The sequence below is a fragment of the Phyllobates terribilis genome, unplaced genomic scaffold (assembly GCF_046119375.1).
Source record: "Phyllobates terribilis strain yellow unplaced genomic scaffold, ASM4611937v1 Scaffold_8__6_contigs__length_399053987, whole genome shotgun sequence".
Taxonomy (NCBI): domain Eukaryota; kingdom Metazoa; phylum Chordata; class Amphibia; order Anura; family Dendrobatidae; genus Phyllobates; species Phyllobates terribilis.
In genome coordinates, this window is record NW_027362768.1 from 337,306,827 (window position 1) to 337,322,878 (window position 16,052).

At 45.2% G+C, this 16,052-nt stretch overlaps 1 protein-coding gene across 2 annotated transcripts in view; it reads left to right on the forward strand.

Annotated features, from left to right (window-relative positions):
• SYNPR (synaptoporin) overlaps window positions 1–16,052 on the forward strand; it is a 342,730-nt gene that overhangs the window by 219,570 nt on the left and 107,108 nt on the right. For both annotated transcript variants that reach the window (XM_073644666.1, XM_073644667.1), the window contains one exon: window positions 13,575–13,699. In XM_073644666.1, the coding sequence (XP_073500767.1) occupies window positions 13,575–13,699 (125 nt within the window). The remainder of the gene's footprint in view (window positions 1–13,574; window positions 13,700–16,052) is intronic.

The window sequence follows — 16,052 nt, forward strand, 5'->3', positions numbered from 1 at the left end:
GTAGTAGTGAGAATGTGGACAGAGCAGGAGAATTTGCCAGACACACAGCAGGGGAACAGCTGACGTAACAGAACCCTAATAACACTGGAGCTAGCGTTGACTGTGCAGACGGCACTTCTGAGCAGCAACTAGCGGTGTTGGAGCCGAGGGTAAATACTAAAAACAGAGGAGCCAGAGGTGTAATTGGAGCAAGTTTTAAATTAGTATTACAGTGAATGTGGACAAAGCAGGAGAAATTGCCAGACACACAGCAGGGGAACAGCTGACGTAACTGAACCCCAATAACACGGCAGCAAGTGTTGACTGTGCAGACAGCACTTCTGAGCGCCAACTGGCGGTGTTGGAGCTCAGGGATAATATTGAAAACAGAGGAGCCAGAGGTGTAATTGGAGCAACTTTAAAATCTGTAGTTGTGAGAATGTGGACAGAGCAGGAGAATTTGCCGGACACAGAGCAGGGGAACAGCTGACGTTACTGAACCCCAATAACACGGCAGCAAGTGTCGACTGTGCAGATGGCACTTCTGAGCACCAACTGGCGGTGTTGGAGCTCAGGAATAATACTGAAAACAAAGGAGCCAGAGGTGTGGTTGGAGCAACGTTAAAATCTGTAGTAGTGTGAATGTGGACAGAGCAGGAGAAATTGCCGTATGCACAGCAGGGGAACAGCTGACGTTACTGAACTCCAATAACACGGCAGCAAGTGTTGACTGTGCAGACGGCACTTCTGATCGCCAATTGGCGGTGTTGGAGCTCAGGGATAATACTGAAAACAGAGGAGCCAGAGTTGTAATTGGAGCAACTTTAAAATCTGTAGTAGTGTGAATGTGGACAGAGCAGGAGAAATTGCCGGACACACAGCAGGGGAACAGCTGACATTACTGAACCCCAATAACACGGCAGCAAGGGTTGACTGTGCAGACGGCACTTCTGAGCGCCAACTGGCGGTGTTGGAGCTCAGGGATAATACTGAAAACAGAGGAGCCAGAGGTGTAATTGGAGCAACTTTAAAATCTGTAGTAGTGTGAATGTGGACAGAGCAGGAGAAATTGCCGGACACACAGCAGGGGAACAGCTGACATTACTGAACCCCAATAACACGGCAGCAAGGGTTGACTGTGCAGACGGCACTTCTGAGCGCCAACTGGCGGTGTTGGAGCTCAGGGATAATACTGAAAACAGAGGAGCCAGAGGTGTAATTGGAGCAACTTTAAAATCTGTAGTAGTGTGAATGTGGACAGAGCAGGAGAAATTGCCGGACACACAGAAGGGGAACAACTGACGTTACTGAACCCCAATAACATGGCAGTAAGTGTTGACTGTGCAGACGGCACTTCTGAGTGCCAACTGGCAGTGTTGGAGCTCAGGGATAATACTGAAAACAGTGGAGCCAGAGGTGTAATTGGAGCAACGTTAAAATCTGTAGTAGTGAGAATGTGGACAGAGCAGGAGAATTTGCCGGACACACAGCAGGGGAACAGCTGACGTCACTGAACCCCAATAACACGGCAGCAAGTGTTCACTGTGCAGACGGCACTTCTGACCGGCAACTGGCGGTGTTGGAGCTCAGGGATAATACTGAAAACAGAGGAGCCAGAGGTGTAATTGGAGCAACTTTAAAATCTGTAGTAGTGAGAATGTGGACAGAGCAGGAGAATTTTCCGGACACACAGCAGGGGAACAGCTGACGTAACTGAACCCTAATAACACTGGAGCAAGCGTTGACTGTGCAGACGGCACTTCTGAGCAGCAACTAGCGGTGTTGGAGCCCAGGGTAAATACTAAAAACAGAGGAGCCAGAGGTGTAATTGGAGCAAGTTTTAAATTAGTATTACAGTGGATGTGGACAGAGCAGGAGAATTTGCCGGACACACAGCTGGGGATCAGCTGACGTTACTGAACCCCAATAACACTGGAGCAAGTGTTGACTGTGCAGACGGCACTTCTGAGCAACAACTAGCGGTGTTGGAGTCCAGGGTAAATACTAAAAACAGAGGAGCCAGAGGTATAATTGGAGCAAGTTTTAAATTAGTAGTACAGTGGATGTGGACAGAGCAGGAGAATTTGCCAGACACACAGCTGGGGATCAGCTGACGTTACTGAACCCCAGTAACACAGGAGCAAGCGTTGACTGTGCAGACGGCACTTCTGAGCAGCCACTAGCGGTGTTGGAGCCCAGGGTAAATACTAAAAACAGAGGAGCCAGAGGTGTAATTGGAGCAACTTTTAAATTAGTAGTACAGTGGATGTGGACAGAGCAGGAGAATTTGCCGGACACACAGCTGGGGATCAGCTGACGTTACTGAACCCCAATAACACTGGAGCAAGCGTTGACTGTGCAGACGGCACTTCTGAGCAGCCACTAGCGGTGTTGGAGCCCAGGGTAAATACTAAAAACAGAGGAGCCAGAGGTGTAATTGGAGCAAGTTTTAAATTAGTAGTACAGTGCATGTGGACAGAGCAGGAGAATTTGCCGGACACACAGCTGGAGATCAGCTGACGTTACTGAACCCCAATAGCACTGGAGCAAACGTTGACTGTACAGACTGCACTTCTGAGCAGCAACTAGTGGTGTTGGAGCCCAGGGTAAATACTAAAAACAGAGGAGCCAGAGGTGTAATTGGAGCAAGTTTTAAATTAGTAGTACAGTGGATGTGGACAGAGCAGGAGAATTTGCCGGACACACAGCTGGGAATAAGCTGACGTTACTGCAACCCCAATAACACTGGAGCAAGCATTGACTGTGCAGATGGCACTTCTGAGCAGCAACTGGTGGTGTTGGAGCTCAGGGATTACAATTCAGATGGTAGAAACATGAACACAACAGGAGACCTGGATACTGTTACCAACCAATTATTTATTCTGGAAGAGGACTGGCAAATTCATGCAAGATCCAGGCCTTGTTCATTTTCAGAAAAGTAAGCCGGTCAACGTTATCGGAGGATAGGCGCATGCAACGGTCTGTTAGTTCATCACCTACGGCACTAAAGACGCGTTCCGATAATACACTAGCAGCAGGGCAAGCCAGCACCTCCAATGCATACTGGCTAAGCTCTGGCCATGTATCCAGCTTAGAGACCCAAAACTTGAAGGGAGAAGAGCCGTCTGGGAGTACACTGAGAGGGCAAGACATGTAGTCTGTTACTATCTGACGGAAACGTTGCCTCCTGCTGACTGGAGCCGTCTGTGATGGTGTAGACATTTGTGGCGGTGGGGACACAAAAATTTGCCACATTTGGGCCATACTGGTCTTGCCTTGTGCTGAGGCGCTGCTTCTGCTCCCTCTTTGTGCAGAGCTTCCTCCACTGCCTCGACGCACTGAGCTGCTTTGTAAAGCACTAGCAGCACTGCTCTCGGTTGGAATGGAGAACATGATGGAATGCACCAGTGCGTCTTGATACTCCCGCATTTTATGCTCCCGGTTCAACGGTGTTATGAGGCTTTGTAAGTTGTCCCGGTAGCGAGGATCTAGGAGGGTGGACACCCAATAATCAGCCGTGTTGAGAATGTGGGCTATGCGGCGGTCGTTTCTCAGGCACTGCAGCATGAAATCTACCATGTGCTGCAGACTGCCAACTGGCCAAGAAATGCTGTCCCCTGCTTGAGGCGTGATCTCTGCCTGCTCTGCATCACCCCACCCTCACTCTAGATACTGACTACTAGAGCATTGTGTACCTCCCTCCTCTGGACAGATGTCTTCCTCCTCTATTGACTCCTCCTCATCCTCCTCACAAAGTGTCCCCTGCCTAGGCCTTTGTGAGGAACCACGTTGGGCAGACTGTACAGAAGCAGATGGCATTTGTGACTCATCATCCTCCACCTCTTCAAAAACCTCCTCCCTTAGTGCTTGCAGTGTTTTTTCAAGCAGGCAGATAAGGGGGATAGTCATGCTGACTAGTGCATCATCTGCACTCGCCATCCACGTGGAATAATCGAAGGCACACAAAACGTGGCAAATGTCCTTCATAGAGGCCCACTCAGTGGTGGTGAAGTGTGAACGGCGCGCACTGCAACTTGTTTGCGCCTGCTGCAGCTGGTACTCCATTACTGCTGCCTGCTGCTCACACAACCTCTCCAACATATGTAACATTGAATTCCACCTGGTGCGTAGGTCACATATGATGCGATATTCCGGAAGACGTAATCGGCGCTGCAGAGCTGCAATGCGCCATCTTGCGTTGCTGGAACGCCGCAAGTGAGCGCACTCTATGCGGACCTTGCGCAGCAGTGCATCAAGATCCGGATAGTCCCTCAAAAAACTCTGCACAACCAAGTTGAGCAAATGTGCCAGACATGGGATGTGAGTGAGGTTGCCTAGGCCCAGAGCTGCCACCAGATTTCGGCCATTGTCACACACTACCATACCTGGCTGGAGATTCGCTGGCACAAACCACACGTCGCTCTGCTGCTTGATGGCATTCCCGAGCTCCTGCGCTGTGTGGCTTCGATTCCCCAAATAAATTAATTTTAATACGGCCTGTTGACGTTTGGCCACGGCTGTGCTTATATCGGTCATCATAACAAGTAACCAACCGTTCACGGGTCGATGTGGAGGTAGACCGTGATGGCTCCTGCAGCGCTGATTCAGAGGAACTGGAGTATGAGGAGGAGTCAATGTGTACAGACTGGATTCCTGCAATCCTTGGAGTTGACAGAACACGTACAGCGCCACTGTCAAGATCTGTACCTGGCTCCACAAAATTTACCCAATGGGCAGTGAGGGAAAGGTATCGTCCCTGTCCATGCTTGCTGGTCCACGCATCGGTGGTCAGGTGGACCTTGCTACTGACGGCGTTTTGTAGCACATGTTTAATTTTTCCCTCCACATGCTGTTGCAGGGCAGGGACGGCTTGCCTGCTGAAATAAAAGCGGCTGGGCACGGTGTATTGTGGGACTGCCAATGCCATAAAGTTACGGAAGGTGTCAGTCTCCACCAGCCTGAATGATAGCATTTCAAGGGCCAGTAGTTTTGCAATGCCAGTATTCAGAGCCTGTGCTCGGGGGTGGTTTGCCGAGGTGGGTGCCTTTTCTCCCATGCCTATGCTAAAGATGGCTGTAGACTGGCCTGGGAGTGTGAGGATGACAGGGAAAGTGGTGCTGTGGGTGGAATTACACTGTGTCTCTGTACAACAGTGCCAGAGGTTCTTCCATGGAAATCCTGTGAGGAAGTCGAACCAGCTGTGTGTGAGCTGGAGGAAGAGGCCACAACACGAGCTGAAGAGGTGGTAGGTGGCGTTGTAGGTTGGCCTAGGTCTTCAGTGTGTCTTTGTAACTCCATCACGTGCTTGGTCCGCATATGTTTCCACATATTTGTGGTATTGAGGTTGCTGACACTTTTCCCTCTTTTCACCTTCTGATTACACAGCTTGCATTTGACAAAGCAAATGTCATCTGCAACTGTGTCAAAAAAGGACCAGGCACTGCAAGTCTTGGGAGCGCCCGCTTTGGATTTTGGAAGAGCCATGCTCCTAATGGGTGCCAAAGTGGAGGCTACAGGCAACCAAGTCTGCCCCCTCCCTCTCCCTCCTTTTTGGGCCGTTCTGGGAATCTCTTCCTCAGAGCTGCTCCCACCACCTTCCTGTCCCTCACGCCATGATGGGTCAAGGACCTCATCATCTACACCACCCTCTTCAAACAGCTGCTTCTCCTGGGTAGTCTCGATAGCACAGTACGCACCAGAAAGTGGCACCCGAGTCTCATCATCAGATGCGTACTGAGGTGTGCTGCTGACCATAGGCACTGGCCCACTCGCCTCTTCAGATTCAGAGAGACAAAACGGTTGCGCATCACTGCATACTACCTCTTCTTCAAATTCTCGAATTCTGCTTGGCTGGCCCCTTCTTTCCAAGCCAAGAGATTCAGAGAACAGAAGTAGAGATGGCTCCTGTCCAGGGCTCTCTGACTGCCTGGGCAATTTGGCAGGTGGTGAAGAGACAGATGGGTGCTCTTCAGTGCTCAGGACCTGAGAGGATCTGGAACTAATTGAAGTCAATGCGTTAGCTGCCATCTATCCGACAACGGCTTCAATTTGGTCCTCCCGCAGCAGTGGGGTAAGGCTAGCTCCTACAAAGCTGCGCATAAAGGACTGTTCCCTGGTAAAACTCGGGGATGCTGAGTCTTTGGTGCCCGCAGCAGGCACAGAATCCCCACGTCCTCTCCCTGCAGGCACAGAATCCTCACGTCCTCTCCCTGCAGAAACTCCACGACCACATGCCTTACTCCCTGCCTTCTTCATCTTGGTAGACTGATAAAGATAGGCAGAAAAGTACTAAGGGCTTAGTGTGCTTATTCCTGAACAGCTGCTAACAGGTATAAGAAACACTAATTTTATAAAGTGTGGACTAGACTTTAATATGAGCTAATGTGGCCTACACAACTGTAAAGTGGAGTGTTTGGTGAACTTTATTTAGGTTTTTTTTGTCACAAAAAGACACTGGATGTGCCCAAAGATGTAATACCGATAGTATCACAAACTTTTTGTAGCTATTACAATGCAGGAAGGTAACCTACAATGCAATAGATGAGGCTACAAAAAATAGGCTAATACTAATCTGGCTGGGGCTGCAGGACACAAGGCTGCAGAAAGGCTCCTCTATCTACTCCTATATAGTGTGTTTGGAACCAATGTAGCTGAATACGGATGGAACCACCACACTAATAGGAGAAATCAGGAAAAATGATCAATTAGCAAAAAAGGACAATGTATGAGGCAGTGACGCACGCTGAGCGCACTACAACCAGACGTGGTTGAAGCACACACTACAGCGTGAGCTGCACTCACACACAGAGACCTTGCAGACTGGCGTGAACAGCACAGAGAACTGTGCACTAGCGCTGCAAGGCACAGCGATTTATAAAGTAGCTTGGGTAAAGCAGAAAAGAGCAAATAGGTAGCTAAAACTGTCCCTCAGAACAACAGCGTCACAGCAGAGTGAGCTCAAAATGGCGGCGGCGGCTTTTATAGTGCATCATGACATCATTTCAGCAGCCAATCACAGCCATGCCATTAGTTAACATGCCTACATGCCTAACAGGATGTGCCCACACTTCTTAGGATCCTCATTGGCTGAATAAAATGAAACTGGCTCATTGCATTATGGGAACTTCCGATTCCGGTATACGATATTCTAAAAGTATCGGAATTAAGTATCGGAATTCCGATACCGCGAATATTCGCCGATACCCGATATTTCAGTATCGGAATGCTCAACACTAGTTATGATCACTGGGAATGTTTTGTGATCCGATTATAGTCAAATAACTCCTCTAAGAAGTAGATACTTTCCAAGATGGAGAAGCCTTTTATGTATTTAAAAGAGCATACTGAGACGCAAGGTCTCCCCTTTTTTATGATAAAGCTCAGCAGAGCAATAGATGTGACTTTTAAGGTAGCCAGGTGGCCATACACATTAGATATTTGTTAGATGAATGTTGGCATTGCATACAGCTATCTCTCCCGACTCACCCATACACATGAATGTTAAGTTTGCATATTCATTCATGTGTTTTCAATAGGGAGAGAAGGGAAAGCCACTGCCAACCACTGTTTGGCTTCTACAGCCTGTTCATATCACAATACATAGCAGACTAACCCAAAACTGACTTTGAATGACAATAGGGTGTATGACACTTATCTCTCTTCTGATTCATGACCACATCAAGATTCATCTTTCAACTGGTCATAAACCATCTTAGGACAAAGATCTTTCAGGAGATTTGACGGGTAACCCATTTAGCAGTCTGCTACGTACTATGATACACAGAGGCTGTAGGAGCTAAATTGACCAACATTTTTAATGAAAGTATAATGCAAGAATGATTTTTATTAATGAAAGTCTAATGCAAGAATGATATTTAATCCAAAATAAATTACTTTCTTGGATACATTTTTTTCTGGTGTCTCAAAAAAACATACATTGAGTTTTACCTGTCAGGTATCTTTATAGCCAACCAACAATAATGCTGTAACACTTAAGATATGTCCATGGCAGATCAAGAAATGTCCATGGGAAGGATAAAGTGTCACCTGCTCTACTATGGCATCCATCATCAATAGAACACTGACTCCTTTCTGTATGAAAATAAGACATCACTTAAAGAGATGCTATTCCTTGCTCCAAAAATTAAATACTTTGTACAAATCCTCCCGCTCCCCTAATTCTGCCGCTGTTTTCCGTTTTGTGCTGCATCACTCCATTGCAGAGATATTAACATTTGATTCTCTTGGAGAGCAATGTGAAATCTCTGCTTGCAGACCAACTGGGCGTTTCTTCAGAGTCTTCTCTTGAGGCGTGCACTTTCACTCCTCCTTCCCAGATGCTACAAATCACAACATGGCAGTGCCTGAGACTGCTAGTTAAACAACTGACCTGTGATTTTCAGAATTCGGGAGGAAAGAGTGAAAGTTTACACCCCTAGAGAAGACTCTGAAGAAACACCAAGTTGGTCTGCAAGCCTGAAGTTTCACATGCTGTGCTCCAAAAGCAACAAATGTGAATATATCTGCAATGGAGCGACGCAGCACAAAAAAAAAAAGCATCAGAATCAGGGGAGCTCAGGGATTTTACTCAATTTTTTAAGCAAGTGACAGGTCTTCTTTAAACATAAGCCCAAATGACCTGCAGATTATGTCTCTGGTTGACATGTTATTAACTTTTCAATATGGCCAGTGGCAAAATGCATCATGATTCAAATTATTGTAGTACCTAAATGTATAATTTAAGCCCGTTGTATAGGTCAGAACATGAACTTGCCCAATAATAAGTCAAACTCTGCAGTTAATGAGAAAACATTACTTCTCCTGCCTCATACAATGTAACAATTGCTGTCATTGTAAGATAAGGTGACATCTTGCGTGACAGCGTTCTTAATTTCAACAGAGCAGAATATTGATATTTTTGTATCAATGTTTTGTAATTGAGTTCATGAAGGGAAACCATTCCAAGAGGAGAGAAAGGATCCGGTTTTATTATAGTTTCCTACAGGGAAGTAGATGGAAGCACAATCAAAGTGATTAAGATTTTAGATTCTGGTCTGAATGTTTTCTTAAGAGTTTCATTATCCTACTTATTAATTGAGGACTGGAAGGCTTTCATAGGATGCCACCATTGTCCCAAATAAAGAACTTCCTTGTTATACCTTGCATGGTGTGTTCTGAAACCTTACTAACATGGTCATTATTAAAGGGATTTTCTGGTTTCGAAAAACCCCTGTTAAAAAAGTCATTTACTCACCTTCCCCTGGTCCAACGGTGAGTCCCCTCCGATGTTATCATGTGCAATGTTGATGTCACGTTGACAGCAAAGCAGCCATTCATTGGCATCATTGGCACTGACTAGCTTGTGCCATCAAGTTCGGCAGAGCTGCTGAGCTTAGTACACTGGGAGCAAAGGGGAGACTCAATGTTCGACTTGAGGAAGGTTATTCAAGAAAATTTTGTGTTTTGTTAACACTAACTACAGCCAGGGCACAGGGGTTTTCCAAAACTGGAGAACCCCTTTAACTTTTTTAGTATTTGTGTTACAGTAGCTCTTCTTTAAGGTCCAACTGAAAGGGATAGCCACCACTCCTCACAAGCATCAATGAGATTTGGGTGCCCTTGACCCTGTGACCAATTTCACTGATTGTCCTGTCTTCGACCCCTGTTACTAACCACTGCTTACCACAGAAGCTGCCATTTTTGTGGCAGTTTTTCTGATCTAATCCAATAGCCATCACAAGGTAGGTTGTAGTGTTGCTCAGATCCTCACACGTGCCCATTTTTCTTGCATCCAGCATCAGTTACAGGGGCTAATTATTCACTTGCTTGACTCACAAATAACTGAGACTTTATGGCGGTCATGCTCTGTAGTCATGGAAGTTGGACCTTCAGTATCATTTCTTCTGTTAAGCCCAATAAATCTAATCCTAACCTTGAACTGGCATCAATGCAGGTGGTTAATACTTGAACACTGGACACATGTCAAACTCTGGCCCACAGGCCAAATCTGGTCCACAGGGTGAGTGTATTTGGCCCATGACACCGGGCGGGCCTCCCCCGCCCAGCATCGCCCCCCTCCCGGCATCACCCTTTCAATTGTATCAGCATCCTGGATGCTGATACAGTTGAAAGCAATGATGAAGGAGGAAACCATTAGCTGATGCTCCCTCCGCTATCATTCTCCCTCTACTTTTGACGTCTCAGCGCAGCGGGCACGATGACATCATTACAACATACATGCTGTGAAGAGCAGTGCAGAGGTTCAGAGGGCCCCCTGCCGAGACCAGAACAGGGGGGAACCGGGGAGAAGTGAGTATTTATTTATTTATTTTGAATGTGGGGCCATTATACTATATGGAGGACTATGTGGGACCATTAAACTGTATGGAGAACTATGTGGGCCCATTATACATTATTGAGGATTATGTGGGGCCATTATACTGTATGGAGGACTATGTGGGGCCATTATACAGTATTACAGTATAGAGGACTATGTGGAGTCATTATACTGCATGGAGGACTATGTGGGGCCATTATACTGCATTGAGGACTATGTGGGGTTATTACACTGTATGGAAGGCATCGCAGAGACCATTATACTGTATGGAAGGCAATAAAGTGTCAATTATAATGTATGGAGGACTATGTGATGCCATTATACTTAATGGAAGGGAATGCAGGGCCCATTATACTTTATGGAGGACTATTTAAGGTCTATCATACTGTATGGAGGACTATGTAGGGCCTATTATGCCATGTGTGGATCAAAGTTGGAGAATTATACTGTGATGGAGTCACCATACTTTGCAGCGGGCAGGGTTAAGGGGGGTACAGTAGGGTCATTATACCGTGCATGTGGAGAGTACTGTGGGGGTATCTTAATGTGTTTGGCGGGCACTTTTGTTGCCATCATATTTTATTATTTGTATTATTTATGTAGAGAGACAAATCCTCACTTTCTGTAGAGAGACAAATCCTCACCCTTACTTTCTGTGCAGAGAAATCCTCACCCTCACTTTCTGTATAGAAAAATCCTCACCCTCACTTTCTGTAGAGACAAATCCTCACCCTCACTTTCTGTAGAGACAAATCCTCACCCTCACTTTCTGTATAGAAAAATCCTCACCCTCACTTTCTGTAGAGACAAATCCTCACCCTCACTTTCTGTGCAGAGAAATCCTCACCCTCACTTTCTGTATAGAAAAATCCTCACCCTCACTTTCTGTAGAGACAAATCCTCACCCTCACTTTCTGTAGAGACAAATCCTCACCCTCACTTTCTGTAGAGACAAATCCTCACCCTCACTTTCTGTAGAGAGACAAATCCTCACCCTCACTTTCTGTACAGAAAAATCCTCACACTCACTTTCTGTATAGAAAAATCCTCACCCTCACTTTCTATACAGAGAAATCCTCGCCCTCACTTTCTGTAGAGCGACAACTCCTCACCCTAACTTTTTGTGTAGAGAGACAAATCCTCACCCTCACTTTCTGTAGAGAGACAACTCCTCACCCTAACTTTGGGTAGAGAGACAAATCCTCACCCTCACTTTTTGTGTAGAGAGGTAGAGAGACAATTGCTCACCCTCACTTTCTGTACAGGAAAATCCTCACCCTCACTTTCTGGAGAGAGACAAGTCCTCAACCTCACTTTGTGTAATCTGTCTCGGCATCTTTGGTGATATAGATGGATTACTATTGACAACAGGCAGTGGACAGTTAGGCAAACAGAAGAGAGACTCCATCTCTTTGTAGTAAATTTTCAAGGGTACGGTAACACAATTTTTAAATAAAGTGATTTGCAAATTATTTCTTTAGCACCTATTAATTGAGAACACATTGTATGAAAGTAGCGGGAGCATTTGAATAAACATCATCATTAGATATTTATCCTATGTAATCAGTTTGACACTTCCATTTTTCTTGCTGGTTGTTTCCTTCGTGTCACTGACTACATTTCACTGGAGGCAGAATGTGAGGTGACATTTAAATGTCTCTGAAGTGGCTGCTTCTTCGGAGCGGCTGTTCACGATGTCATATGTGGCAAAGTATTTTTCCGATTAAATGGATTCTGCAGTTTGAGAGCATTCAAAGAGAACATGTCGTGCTTGCGTTCCCTTTTCCATCCCTAGAGCTGATGTTAGAGTGTTTATTGAGAAGTGGGAACATTATGTGTGCTCTATTACAGATCCCACTTACCATCTTGTGTCCGTATTCTACATTTCTCCTGATCCCCAGATAATGATAATAGCCAATAATTAATCAGTTTATAAGTTAATTAATCAGTTTATCGGTGGTTATAAAAAAGAGCAAGTTATTGAGACAAAGTAGCCCATCAATATATGGTTCACCTTTTAACACAAGTATAAACTTCAAGGGAACTTGTCAGCATGTTTTAACATACAGAAGTAGTAGTATGGCTAGATAGACTCTTGTCCCCCAATAAAAATGATACCTTTTTTGTAGAGATCCGATGTACCAGTCATGAAAATTTAGCAAAGAACAAATCAGGTTGGGAAGGCACAGGGGGCGTGTCAGTGCACTTGGACCATTTCTTCTAAGAGCACTGACACACCCCCAGTGCACTTTAAGCCTGATTTGCCTATGGTTTCATCGCTAGATTTCTCAGCACTGGCACATCGGATCTCCACAAAAAAGGTATCATTGTTATCGGGGGACAAGAGACTATCTAGCTATACCACTACTTTCAGAATTCAAATGTGCTGACAGGTTCCCTTTAAATAACTGCTTTGGAGGTAACTGCAGACTAGAAATTATTCACAGGTTCTGTCCTGTGATAAAACAGGATTCTGACCGCATGGGCAGTGCTACTGTGCTGTCCACGGGATCAGGAGAAGGATTATGGCTTTAATACACAGCCGCATCCTTAATCTAATGATAGATTGTAGATACATTGCTGATCACTAACATTTAACCCTATGCTAGGCATGCAAGTGGATGGGGTTATCTCCTATTGAATGCATCAGAGGGATATCTTGTTACTTGATCAGCTAAATTTTTAAATAGTTGTAAAGGGCACGGGAGACGACATCACAAGAAGCATAGCACCCAAGTTTTATCTATATAAGCAAGTCACCTTCCGACAGACAGCACCCCATATATTCCAATCAAATTGGTTTCTGGGCAAAAGATGTTGGCATTGGTAAAGAAAAGTAGTGGGAAAGGTGAATGGACTAAAAAGTTTAATGTATGCCTAAAATAATAAAATTGTATGCTGAAGCTTGACCCAAGTTCAACTGGTGAAAGGGGGAATCTCTGTATTTACAGTAATGAAAATGCCCCATCTGTGCTGATGACAAAACTTTATTTTCTTTAGACATTGATCCATTTCATGACTATATGTTGCTTGTCAACAGCTGCCTGGCATTGATCTCTACAGTTTAGTTCATTATCCATAAGTTTTTTCTGCATCAGTTGAACCTGATCTCATTCCATGTAATATAAAGTTAGGACATTTTGTTTCCATATTGATCGAATCACAATGTAACTTACTGCCTATATTTTACAATTATTTATCTCAATTTATGCTCTCATCAATGTGTTAACAACAAGTGTTTTTTCTATTGTTCTTGCAGCTTTTTGCAATCTTTGCATTTGCAACATGTGGAGGCTACTCCGGAGAGCTGAGAGTCAGTGTGGATTGCGCCAACAGAACCCTGAGCGACCTCCGCGTTGATATCGCCATTGCTTACCCTTTCAGGTAACTTTCCATTAAGTTTGATTTGCATACATTCAGACACTTCAACTTGCATATATATAAATATATATATATATATATATTGTGGTAGATCGGCTGACTTGGTTGCACATAGAGGTACACAGGAACACTGTCTCTTTAAATTCTTCCCAGATTTATTAGTAAGGCAGCATAAACCATGGGGAAGTAAAACAAATATGGTCCTTTGGGCAAAAACAGGAAAACAAAACAAAGTGGTGATACCAAACACAGTCCTTGTGCAAGTGAGGATCCACCCGCTCAGAGTCCATCAAACACAGGGTTCAGATTAGCACAGAACACACATCTCCTCTCTGAAACTAGCCTCTCCAGATACACTGAACACTGAATGCCTCAGCAGTTCGAGTATTTAAACCCCAGACCACACCCTGGGGTGGAGATATGGTGAATGGCCCCCCAATCGCACTATAGCCATTCACAAAAAACTGACCTATTTAAATATGTCTGATTAACCCTCTCAGCACATACTATGCAGGAGAAGACTTCAAGTTTCACATCACTGAAGCTAACAGCCTCAGTGAAACATATCTCTCCTCCGACACTCTGCCAGTGACTTTGTCACATATCCCCCCCCCCACTCTGCTCAAAACCAGGGGTTTTGGCACCTTCACTCGGGAAGTAGGGAAGTCTGGATAGGGTATCTGCATTACTATGTAGTTTCCCTGGCCTGTGCTGCACTGAAAATTAAAGTCCTGGAGCGCTAGAAACCACCTAGTCACCCGAGCATTCTTCCCCTTCCTTTCCCTCATCGATTTCAGGGGTGCATGATCTGATACTAGCCTGAATCTTTGGACTAACAGATAGTATCTCAGGGTGTCAACTGTCCACTTGACGGCAAAACACTCTTTTTCTACAATGGCTTGGTTCTTCTCACAGGCAGAGAGTTTCCTGCTTAGATACAAGATGGGATGTTCCTCCCTGTTCACTTCTTGGGACAACACGGCTCCCAACTCGACCTTCGAGGCATCTGTCTGGACCACAAACTCCTTATTGAAGTGAGGAGCCCTTAAGACCGGCTGCTTACACAGGGCAAGCTTTAATTCCTGGAATGCTCCCTCCACTAAAGCCGACCATTTTCCGATGCGGTGTCTTCATCGCTGACCCAGTCTCTATTACATAGACAAAGCTGCTGAACCCAGTGACTAGTTGCAACAATGTCGAAATGATGTCATGGTTGCAGCCAAATAATGGAGACCAGGACATTGGCGGAGACACTGTGCCAGACCCCCAGAATGTAAAGCACAGGATGTTATTTTGCAACAAACTGTACACATCAGTAAAAGTTTTGTGAAAAGAGGCAAACCCTTTAAATAGAATTGAGCAAAAAGATTTGCATCGGTAGTCTGTGGTCGCCGGACTAGACCCCTGCAATCCTCCTCCTACCTGCTGACATCCCGGCACCTCTTCTTATTTGGAAGCTCGGCACAACGTCATCATTGTGGTGTGTGCACCAGGGGTTGACATATCATTGGTGCAACCTGGGGCCCAAGATGTAGGCTTATTTCCACCCCCAAAGCAGGTGGAATTGTGTATTATGATGAACTATTGGGCTGCAAAGGGCCAATATATTGTTCTTGTACAGGGGCCTTCTTCTGTTTATGTCAACCAGTAGTGTGCACGTATGACTTTGTGCCAGCTCTACTAATTAGGAGAGCCAACCGGGATGCTGGAAGGTAAGATGAGACTCACAGGGCTTTGGTTTGGCAGCCAAAGACCATCGATGTGACTTCTGGACCACGGTCCTGCAAATCTTTTTGCTGAAATCTAGTGTCACCTTGCTGTTTGGTTAGAGTTTGAGCCCCGAGAACGGAGCTCTGAAGTTCCTTGTTGGATGGATGTGCGCCTCCACTGCAACCCTTCTCTATGGCACTGCTAGCAATGGCAGTGAATGGAGCAGTGGTTTCCATGCGCGCTCACCATTCCATTCTGACTGTACATTTCGGAGCACTCTCTCGGGATCAGCATTTTCTGCTTGGAATAATTTTTCAATTTATTTCTCATTCTTACGCATCCTGCGGAATATAAATGGATTGGAGCAATAGAAATTCACCCGGATAGGATATTCTGTTCATTTTTCTATTTTTTATTAGTCAGACATAAGTTTAATATTTCATATGTCGATCAATTATAGAGTGAAAAATACAAAGAACAATTGTAATCTAAGGGTACGATCAATGTATGAGCCTCTCTTCATTCCGTCCAAATCTGAGCACAAGAGTCCAATCTAGATGTTCTGTTCGGTCATGTATTATTGACAGTGACAGCCCTTTATCTCTTTGTATAGAAAGCCTAGCATGCTATACAGGGAAAAAAAAAG